Source organism: Danaus plexippus, chromosome 10, assembly GCF_018135715.1.
Source record: "Danaus plexippus chromosome 10, MEX_DaPlex, whole genome shotgun sequence".
NCBI classification, from domain to species: domain Eukaryota; kingdom Metazoa; phylum Arthropoda; class Insecta; order Lepidoptera; family Nymphalidae; genus Danaus; species Danaus plexippus.
Window position 1 is genome coordinate 8,011,802 of NC_083543.1, and position 12,424 is coordinate 8,024,225.

The 12,424-nt window shown below is 30.7% G+C and overlaps 1 protein-coding gene across 2 annotated transcripts in view; it reads right to left on the reverse strand.

The window, feature by feature from the left end:
• Positions 1-12,424, reverse strand: part of LOC116766786 (uncharacterized) — a 66,231-nt gene that overhangs the window by 46,691 nt on the left and 7,116 nt on the right. For both annotated transcript variants that reach the window (XM_032656882.2, XM_061521651.1), the window contains exons 2-5: positions 5,258-5,340; positions 2,985-3,141; positions 640-748; positions 45-201 (exon numbers count right to left, since the gene is read on the reverse strand). In XM_032656882.2, the coding sequence (XP_032512773.1) occupies positions 45-201; positions 640-748; positions 2,985-3,141; positions 5,258-5,278 (444 nt within the window). In that variant the 5' untranslated portion in view covers positions 5,279-5,340. The remainder of the gene's footprint in view (positions 1-44; positions 202-639; positions 749-2,984; positions 3,142-5,257; positions 5,341-12,424) is intronic.

The following is a 12,424-nucleotide window of genomic DNA, read 5'->3' on the forward strand; positions in this document are numbered from 1 at the left end:
GTACACTGTACGTCCTTCTATGTGTGAGTTCACACAATACTCACGTGTATGACTTTAGCCTGCTCGTCTATAGCGGACACGAGGAGCGTGCGATGTTTGCGAGGCTTGTGTGTGTGGGTGTGTGTATGCGTGTGTGCGTGTCTCTTGCGGCGCCTCCTTCGCCGCTCCATCTCCAACTCTTCAGGACTGATGAGCTCGTCTCTGAGGGTGATGTTATTATAAGCAAATTATAAAATATAAACTATAGCCTGTTGTTAGCGCTTCTAAATTATAACTATAAATATCTAGAGCTATGCTATCGACAGTTATTTTAAAATACTTAATACACAGTTTAATAAATAACAATATTTCTGTTCATCGATATAAGAAACTTCGGCTTGGCCTAATTCAATCAAAACCTAACCTTCACTTTAATTTTGGAAATAAAGCAAAAAAAAAATATTATAATTATTTATATAAACCGTGAAATAAATAAAATCAAGCTAAATCTATCAAAACCTCACTATGATGGGAACAATTTTACCCAACAAACAATAATGATGAACATACCAACTACGCAATATATGTATAAATATTTCCTTGACTATCTTATGGCTATTCCAATTAAACAAGCATTTAATTTATTTGTTACTTAATTACCTGTGTGTTTGTAATTTAAGTTTCTTTTTGCGATGCCTTTTATCGTACTCATCCTCGCACCAGTGCGACGGCAGTCTTTCACCGGGACTGTCCACGATCGACGCCTCTTCTGGAATAATAGTTTTGTATGTGAGAAAACATGTGTCTAAATTGATTAAACTTTTTGGAATGTTCGAGTTGCAAAAAATGCAGAATCTGATACATTTTTATGCACGTAACTAATGTCAGCAATAAAATCTTGACAGATTAATTTGTTAGGAGTTCACTGACCAGTTCCAATTTGATACAATTAAGGCACAAGACTTACTTCAGCAATCTGTACAGCTTTAGATGGCTGTGCACTCAAACAGCTTTCAATTATAACAAAGTATTAGCCAAGTAATTAGCAAATAACCTACTTTTGATATTTAACAAGCGAAACTGATTCAACTTGTCTCATCACGTATTCACAATTATGTACTCTATTACAATTACATAAAACTTATTTTTAAAATAAAATTCTGTTTGAGATACTTTAATAAAGCTGTTTTGAGAACATAAAAAAATATGACGTACAATTGTGTAATTAAATGAATGCATTTCAATGAAATAGTAGTGTGTAGTGTCTACGCCGTAGCACTGCAGCTTCGTAGCAGTAAGCACTTCGTAGATGGTTGTAACTATGTATATATTGAAACTTCGTAGCAAGCTGTCCGAAAACATTAACGAATATATATATTTCTACAGTTTCCATATATAGAAGTTCAATTTATAATCTTGAACTTCAAAAATAGATATGAATAAAATAGATATGATATTTTCTTATATATAGCAATAGCCTATTTTTACCTATGCCGACAGTTTATTTTTAAATTATTCATTATTATCATTGTCTGGTCATGTTAAATATCTTAGACAAAAATCTATTGTGATATTTATAACAAATGTCAAAGGGAACAGACACAAATCCTCTGTATAAACCAGCCTTTATTACAGGGCTTAAGTCAAATTCGAAAGACGAAGGTGAACAACGCTTTCCAAATAAGATTGAACCTGGATTTGCAGTTGAGTTGTAAAAATAATTCAATTTATTCCATACAAAGGAGACAATATAATGTTACGTAAGATTTCCACGTGTAGTCATTTGAATGATTGCTTTATTTTGTTAGACTAAGTATTATGTTATTACTACACACTTTCATCTCGTCTGTATGTGATCGCGGTTGCTGGAAAGGGACCGAAATCGGGAAATAAAGATATAAAATAATAAAAAGCGTAGTATCCGAAAAACTTTGTTCCATTTAAAGGAATCATATTTAACAGTCATACAGAACCAAGAACCCGTGGTGACTACAGATATACATCAAATTTTGTCCAACAAAATAAGTTATGGATAGGTATAACAAATTTGTAATCAATTAAGAGAGAACGTATATTTTTAAACAATAACTTTTTTCTCTTACAAAGCTAATTTCAAGAAAACATTCTCTATCAAATACATAGTCCAGGTTACAGAGAGGAGCTTAGACGGTGGAGGTGAGCGTTTAACGCGCGTTGGATAGGGGCCCCATAAACCTACACCTCGGTTGCAAGCCTCTCTCCCTGCAACGCGATGGACGCGGCACCCACACGGTGGATCCATTGAAGGCTGAGAAGTTTCGTCGCACACAAATATACAGGATTTTGTTCAATAGATATATCATCACGAACTTGCAAGAATATCAGATTGTATTACGATTTTAAAAAGTTTCCTGCAATGTCCACGCAGCTGTAAATAAAGCGACCCCTAAACTACCCAATAATAAAGACGTTGTTACCCAAAAGTTGTGTTTTTTCACCTAAACCGCATACATCGAAAACATAACGACTTAGACATTTCAGTCGAGAAACAGATGTAGTTATAAATTCAGACTATTCCCAAAAGCTCAAAATAATATTCTATTTAGTATTGAATAAATAAAATATAAAACAAAACCTTATCCTTTATAGAAGTTTCTTATTCTACTATTGAGGGTCTAAAAATTCTAATAACTTGTACAAAGCCTATGCCCCTAACGACCCATTGTAAATGCTGGTTACCAACATCTAAATACTCCGTACACATTCCGTGCATCATGGGTTTATAGATAAATGTATTTATTACCTTTATTCTTATATTATGTAATACGAGTATGTACCATAGGGAGCGAGTACGTATTTTATCGTGTTTAGCGATAAACTCATTGTTTTCTTATTCAGCACCAGTGAAATAAAACCTTTAACACAATAGCTTGGTAATTAACACATTAGTTAAATAATAATATATATATATATATATATATGTGTGTGTGTGTGTGTGTGTGTGTGTGTGGATGTGTGTAACTTACCATCAGACACATGACTTCTCAGCAGTAACAGTAGCGGGTGCGTGCGCCGCGCGTGTTCGGCGTGCAAAGCACGAGCCTTCTTCTCCACGAGCGCGACCAGCACTGCCTCCAGACGAGCCGCGCCAGACTCCTCCGTGCAAACCGCCTTGTCGACCGTCTATAATCCCAGACAATGCTTGCTTAACAAAACCGTAGTAGTGCTTGGTTTAAAACAACGAGCTTGGTTTGTGTAGTTTTTTTTTCTTTAGATTATTAACTGATTACTGATCTGGTTCTAATCTAAAGTATTTCAACATCATTTAAACGACTAAATTATATTAGTAACATGTTTTATAATTTATCGATATCATATATAAATCTCTAGCATGAAATCTATTGCATTAAGTTCATCGATAATAACAATCATTAAAAAACTCATCAAATAAAACACACTTGTTAGTACAAAAGAGTAGTAAGAATTATTTTCTTAAAGGCTTTATAGCTCAAGTAGTTTGGTGGTGTGATTCCCGTCAGACAACTTCTTACTAATGGCGTCTATTTTACAACCCCCCTGGAGATATAAAGCGCTTTAAATGGACTTTCCAAAGATTCAGCTGAAAGTTTTATATCTAAAATATTATGATATTCAATGTCAACGATAAAAATGAATACCTCATACTTCAATAATACATACGTTATCCTCAAATTGAATCAATACAAAACGTCAAACTGTCACAAGGATTTATCGTTAGGGAGAGAAAAAACTATTTTGTTACTTTGATTTAATAAATATTGTCCAGAAGATGAACGACAAATATGTCACCGGGCTCTGGATACTCGACCTGACGTCATTTTGTTTGATGACTTTTATCACAAATCATTTATCTGTTTTTCCAGTTCCGATATTAAAAATTACGAAGCTCCACAATAAAAGCCCTTACTTTATTAACATTCATACATAAATCTCTTTGAATACTTATAACAAAGAAGATTTTATTTCAAATGAAAATATAAGATAAACTCGCGTAAATATTTAAACGTTAAATAAGAATCTTTCTTCAATCCAACGATTAATATATTCAAATGATCCAGCCGGATCTCCGTGAATGGCAAAAAAAGAGCGTTCGTTGATCTGATAACAAATTAATGCCCCTGTTTTTCTCGTCTCTTTTAGTGATTTCATTTTCTTATAAATATATTTTCTTATAGATAATAAATTTGTAACAGTTCTTAATGTTGCCATTGCATGGAATGTTTTTATTAGATTGTTTACATTTTCAGATTCAATCTCCATTGATTTAAGGTATCTTTCAGACGTATCTGAGGTGTTTAATATTTATTAATATTAAAAAAAAAGCAACTGTGTATAATATTTTCCCCACACTCTTTTATCTGAATGCTCTTTATATGACGGGCAGTGAATCGCTTTAGCTGATAGCGTTTACAGTTCGTTGTAAGTGTTCATAACTGTAACGAGTACTTATTTTATGTGCTGAGACGAGAAATATTCTCAACGTTAAGTTATTTAAAATTCAAGAACGAAATAATCTTTTATAATAACAAAAATTAAAAATTAAAAAAGAACTAATAATAATAATCGGTTTATAATACAAACTTCTGAACGTTTTATTTTTCAAAATTATAATAAACATGATTCTCTGACACTAGTTATTTACTAATTGTATTTTTCGCATACAACCTACATAACTCAACAAATATAAAGCTGAGACTCGTTTATTATTTCAGGAATTATTAGGCTATTTAAATGTATAGGAATTAATGGTATTCTCAAATATAAAAATTACAATACTACATTTTTTTGTTAGTTATTCATAAGCCTGCCGTTAATAATTTACTGTACTGAATACCACCTAGTTTGCATTCCCCTACATTTAGGTAACCAGGTTCCGAGGACTATTATTACAAAAAATATATGATAATTATTAATATACTATAAAAATATATAAAAGAGACTGTTATTTATTTGTTTTTATATATATTGTGAGCTATTCGAGTATGTTATAACATGAAAGGTATCTCTAGCGGTCGTAGACATGGAATAGTCTATTTAGATATCTATCCTCGACCTTATTTCTATGATACTCAAAAATTTTATAAAAAAAATTTGCAATATCTATGAATTTAATGATAAAAACGACTCAATTGTTATAGGCGAAAAACATGCAACATTTCCATTTAAAAGTTATTGGCCTAGCCAGCCAATGTTACATTTGAACCGTATTATTCAAACCGTAAACTAAGCGCGTGAAACCGCGTGTCGTAGCTATACTCACATCGGACGACTGTTGGCGCATGTTCTCGCGCCCGACACATCGGGCTGATCATCGCCAAACTTCGTCTACTGGGACCATGGTACCTGGAGAATACAGCGGACATTAACAACGATAAAAAGACGTGGAGTAGGTGGTAAATGGTGTAAGTGATTGTCTTTCCAGCGACGATAATATCAATTGCATAATTGTTTCTAGAGATATTGATTTTGTTCTCATTCATTAACACAGACTATAGTCATTGATTTGGAATATCTCAATATTTTATATGATATAGTTGTTTAAATTACATTATTGCATTAACTTTTCGTTTTTTATTCTATGATATTATCACTATTTATGTTGGTTACATTCTGGAGATATTGTCTTGTTTGATGTTAAATTTTCTTTGTGCTGGCTATTGTTTTATAAAATAAACTTATCAGCTATCAATGCCGCCCCCCTCTAAGACGTAAACGGTATACAGAATTATGAGATAATATGTTGTATACGATACATTTTCCTTACCAGAGTATTAGATTTACATTAAATATACGATCGTCTATAAAATTTTATCATCTACATGAACAAGTTAAATTATCTCGTTGAAAATAAAATTCTCCTCTCAAATGGCAGTTATCTCTTAGTAACCGAATCGCTGATATCAATTTTCAAATAAATATAAAAATTTCGCTGTCCTCGTGGCAAATATTTTTCGTTGACATCGTGTGATATAAAAAAAATTCAACCCAAAATAATTAACAAAGCTATATATATATTTAGGTTTTTATTACTTTGTTTTAATGTTGCTTTTTTTTTATTTTACTGTTGAGTTGAGTTGACTTGAGTTTCATATTCAATAAAATTCAAATATATAATTAAATATCCCTAAAAAATTACCTATTATTCAAGTATGAGTTAAACTAATTAATTTTTATCGAATATCGGATGAAGGTTAAATATCGATGTATTACTAAACAACTTACTTAATTAAATTAATACTACATTTTTTATAACATATTTAATAGTAACCCAGTCGTTTAGTACAAAAGGTAATTTTTGTAACGGGTCAAGGCAGCCTACACCAGCCTACACCCAAAGCTCGAACCTCGAGTTGTTAACAAAGGTTCAAAGGTCGAAATTATTTAAGAATCAAACGTTTATTTGAACATGTTCATTATATTAAGATGAAATTATTATTTGATGTCGGTTTATATTAAAACATTATTAATATCAAGTAATAAATGATGTATAATAGTTTAACGATCTGGAAATGTGATAATGATATTATATGAATATAATTTTGACAGCCCCGGGCTGTGATAAGGGTGATAAGGGTGATGTGGTGAACCTAAAACAATCATTTGAACAAACCCTTCCGAATAAGTAAATCATCAAATTTTGTTATGTAACAGATGCTATTTTAAAACATAATTTTAAAATGACAACGTACTTTTTAGTTTCCAAATTTTTTTTTATATTCGTTTAAGCTAAATTTTCATTAAATTGTATAATCAATGTTTGTTCAATGATAAAACTACAAGTTGCATATATAACTTATATTCCATTATAAAAAAATACATTCTGTGTTGTTTGATTTGGTCTTAAATATCTATAAATCTAATTCCCGAGAAAGTAACTTCCTGCAAAAGCCGAATTTTATTCAACTTATCGATTACATAAACTTAAATACATAAGCTGTTTATAGGAAAACAAAGGAAATTGTTACGTACAGGAATGTTATAAACTTTATAAGGTATGTGTAAGTTATTTTTTGTAAGGTCTCTAATAAATCTTGTAACATATACAAAGGTTCATTCAAAATTAATTCAATATTGAGAAAAAAAAGTCGAATTATTAAATCGGTTCTCTTTTCAATCTTAACGCATAATCACTTTCGAAGCGTTTCTGCTTGTAGAAATAGTTTACAAAGCTCCTTACTTGATATTAGGTTTTGCGAATTCGCTTTACGAGCTTGTATTATTGGCAATGAGTGATCAAAGTACGTAATGACTAAAAAGACTATCAAGGCCTTATATGGGAAGTTAAGAAGAAGTGTATTGAGAATCGCTATAAATATAAATGTCAATAAAACAAAGATGTTTGATAATAAGTAATAATAAATTACCGTTCATGTTTTCCTGACCGCGTTTGTAAATATTTTGTTATTATTAATTCATCCTATTAAGACTCTTTCGAAGGAATGAGTTATTGAGATGAATAAACATAAGTCCCTTTGCTCCTAAAAATACTGAGAAAATTTAATTTCAAATCAGCGAAATTGAAAGCGAGGCCTTTTATGCTACATTTATTTTGAAGCTCGCAATTAAATCATAGGGTTTTAAATTAAAACAAAGATTTTACAACGTGTCATATTTTTTTGTAACTTATATCATGTTGCACCACTTAAAATAAAAATGTGAATTTGTGTGAAAAACTATTTAAGAAGTATTATCAAAAATAATCCTTAATTATCTTAATATATAAGATAAACTATCTAATTATCTTTGATTCAGTGGTAACCATTAAATCCACAGTTCAAGTCAAACAATTCAGAAACAGTAAAGTTAATATTCCGATTGTTTGCAGTAACATTCAAATTGCTTCGTTGTGTAATTTGTGAACACCCATTTTAATAGTCAGTGGTCGTTGCCGTGTAATTCCTACAACTGAGTTATTCATCAAAACTCATCGTGATGTTTTAAAAATATATATTTATATATTTTTGCATTAAAACGCTTATTCATATGATGTTGTGACGCATCTTGGAAGAATATTTGTCGCAAAAATAAACTGTCTGCCTGTTGAATTAACCTAGCGGATATTCCTCGTCTGCTGTGCTATGTACAAACATTTGCGGACTTTTATAAAGCGAGTTTGACGTGAATGATGTACACATATATCGTTATTAACAAAAATAACGAAGAGAAACTTTCAGTTTTATAAGGTGTAGAACAATTATAAACAACTATTACGAAGTCTTTGGTTTTGAAAACATCGAGAGATTCATTTGTATTTTTTTAAGCAATACCACATTTCTATGCTAAACCTTTAAATGAAAGAGAACCGAGTTTATTTTAAAACAAAATATAAAGTATATTAGTAAAATATTAATATAAACGAAGACCCGAAGCCAGAGGAAGTTGACTGTGTTCACAAGCCTGTTAAATGATGCTTCGTATTGATTTTCGTGAAACGTTAATGTGAATGGATTCGTATTTGATTAGAACGATCGTATTAACAAATGTTTGTACTAGAACAAATGTCATGTACGTGGATATTATATCCATGTAATAAAACGACACCGATTCTAACAAAAAAAAAAAAAACAAACCTAAAAACCGGATAGAACAAAAAAGGTCATAAAGAAAAATACACTGAGGAATTATTTTTAGATTTTAAATAACATTGTCGCTGTAATAAACAAGGTTTCTGAACCTGTGCTATCAATTAATCATATGATGAGGAACACAACTAGGGCACGACCCCTGGAGCTGAATTTCCACCGCAGGAAAGAAAAACACAAAAGGCTCATACATACATTAATATAAAAAACACATGAAAAATAAACACCGATTCAAATTTAGAATAATTCTGAACGGGTTGAAGTTATTCATCTTCGAGTGTTTATTTTTTACGGTAAACTAAATTTTATTTTTGTTGTATAGTTATACGTTGTTTTCGTCGCAATGCAGTTGGTTTATGAATTTGCGGTTTCCAATATGCTAACGGGCCCGCTGACCAAGACTCGCTAGAGATTTGCATAGAAATTAGGATAAACCAGCAGCAGTGCTGTAAAAAGCCAGCAATTTGCAGTATCATTTAATTTTCATGGCGGATGTTATATTTTAGGCCTTGGTTTTGTTCAAATCTGACAAATAATTTGCAATACTGAATACGGCCAGTTACACATAGCAAAATATCTACAGGTTTTTTGTAATCTAGAATATGCTGTTACAAAAATTACGACAGAAAGGTGTAAGTCGGTAAGTGAAACAAAAACCCGAAACAGTGTTTAAGCCAATTACTAGAACTTTTCGGTTGGGAAAAAATCAAGGAATGTAGTTAATTGAAGAGTTTTATTTTTTTTTAGTTTATGTACTATAAGAATTAAGAATATTTAAATAACAAAATTTTACTTTTCAATATATAAAAATCATAAATAATTAACTTATGTTTACATGTGTATACTTTAAACTGCCAGTTAAAATGTTACCTACAAATATTAAACACATACTGCTTCCGGTTTATTTAGCTGGTAAGGATACAGGTACTGTTATAAATCAGGTAAAATATATAAAAATATCAGTTATCGTGTTCGTCTAAAGAAATCTAACCAAGATTTTATTACACAATTTTATGAACATCCCAACGAGTGTAAATAGTGAAAGGCAAACATGAAATGCTAAGAAAATAATAATTAATTAATATGATAAAACGAAATAAAATGACGAATTTAAATTAAAACATTTTAATAATTCGTGAAATAAATAAAATGTTGAAAATAATAAATACATATCTCGAGTTTTGTTATTTCTTCCCGCCCTATGTTTACGACAAGAAACCCAATTTGGATGAGTGACAGTTCACAAAGATTGTCAAATTATGAAACTTTGCAGCCGCTTCTTTAATAAACCTTTTTGTTTGATAACTCCTTTGAGTTCAAGAGATTCGCTTTTATCTCCTTGCCACATGTTTCATAGCGTAACCGATAGCGTGCCATAGACAACGTACATAGATTTATCCAACATAAATCCGTAACGAAATAAGTCATTCATTTGTCTAGTCTAGTTCTTAATTTGATAAGAACAAATGTATAAAGTAACAAAAAATACAATTCGTTTATTGTTCATGTTAGAGACTTCGTAGACTTCATAGACTGCCTACTTTTTATTTAGAATATATCAGAATTAATTTAATAGTTGCATTATTTAACTGCGTCTTTAAAAAATTCCTCACTTAAATATTAGCAATAATTTAAATTAGTTTAATCAAAAACAAAGATTAAAATTTGGTTAATAATAATAAGTTTTAAAATTATTTATAGCTTTAATTTGATTTCAGGTAAGAAGTTTGTCGCTTTCTTGACAATATATCGACCTACCCTCCAATGACGAGGAAGAGAGTTGAGATAGGAAGTTTAATTCAGGATGAGAACTTTATATATAGTCTTTAGCAATTATAACTGTTCAATACCATTTTATAGAACAAGCTGTACTAGTTACGAATAGTTTTACAGTAATATGTATTTTACTTCAAAGTTTAATTCTTCTTCAGCACATGACGTCTACAACAGTTGATGTTAAATGATTTTTATTAATTATATATCGATCTATAAAAATTGGGATAATATGATTTTATCGAAATTAGTTTGTTGTAAACCATAGTTCAACCTTTTTTTATTGTATAAAATATATAATATATAAGTTAATATACATAGGCATAGAATGGCAAATATATATTGAAATCCACTTTACTATGATATTTGTGGTGCAAATATTCAACCGAAGTGAATTTATACTCCACCGCTTACAAAATGCAATACACAGCGTCTCTTTGTTTCTATTACAGCGGCAAACGCTTTGATAACGCTACATAGCCCCAAATAAAAATACTCGTACAGAATACTCATAGTCTACGAGGGCGGCTCTATTTGTAAGAAGATTGTTCCTCTCGCAGTTTTTAGAAAAACATTGGGTAACGGCTGAATAGATTGTGCGGAGGTATTGAAACTTTAATATTTGAGCAACTTAAACGTATCTCAGTAAACGTATCTTTTAAATTACCTTACCTTTACATTATCTGCCAAGAAATTTTTATTTTTTCTTTATTTTTTTTAGTAACGAAGTATGGCCAAGGTAAAATATTTTATATTTTCAACTATCACTTACCTGTTTTCGGTTCTCGAGCTCTTTTGTTATTTTTTTTTTCTGTTACGGTTAGAAAAAAGCAAATATAAACCGCTATAAAATTGAGATGAAATTCAACTTTATTTACGAATTTATTTAGCGTATATTGAATGGTATTTTTAATTCTTAATCAAAATACGTAGTCGTTAATCCGAAAACACAGAATAATTTAAACCTTATAAATAACAAATTAGTAACAGAAAATCGATCCAAAAAATCTATACTGCTTTACAAGCTGTCTGATATTGATTGAAGGGACAGTTCTTAGATAAAATCTTCACTTCCAAATATATATATATAAAGAAAACATGTGAAAACATTTTATCACTTGACAATGCTGATGTCATTATTATGATGTCATGACGTCATATATAAATAGTGTTGCACTATAGAAAAAAAATATATCGATAAGTTAGCTGTATGGATAAAGCCGTGATCAATAATATATTTAAAACATATAATGCTTCCGCTGACGTTGTCTAGTAGAACGTAGTACCTGAATAATGTATGTTATTAAATTTTATATACTATAAGCTATTAGAACGACTGGCTTGGGAATCTGTTTTTAATAAATAAGATTTTATTTTTATTTTCATATTATTATACGCTTCTTTTTTTGTGACTGCGACATTTTCAATTGATACCCATTACACAAAAAATGGAAGAGATAAAAATCTTGGCACTCGATTTAACTGACAAATAAAGGGCAATAAATTCCAAAGAATACTGTTCGGATTTATCTGAAGATGTTTAAATTGTTTGTTCGTTTTAACCGACAACATTGATAATGATGAAACACTCGCATCTGCATTGACGGTAGCAAACTAATTACCATAAAATACACGAATGCACATTGATGGGTAATATTATGTAGAAACTGTATCGTAAAACGTTACCTTGGCTATTGTTTATTACAGCTTAAACTGTAAACCAAATAGAACAAATAAGAACAGGAATAGACGGCTACCTTCATGTTACTCTATGAACAGTCCACCGCCATGAAAAGTTGTCGTAAATTTGCAAATACCATTTATGTGTACTAAAATAAACAAAGCTTTAAGGATAATAGTGTTTAATACGCTGGAATATAAACATATAGGTTTATTTATTTGCATATAACATCAGTAAACTATCACGTTAACAAGACATGGCAGATATTGAAACCGAGTCGAAGGTCGTCTAACACAAACTGCCCTACAAAGCTCTGATCCGCAAGCCATCATTGACGTATAGTTATGAATAAATCCATTGTTGGGTCATCCGAAAATATCCATGCTGCGTA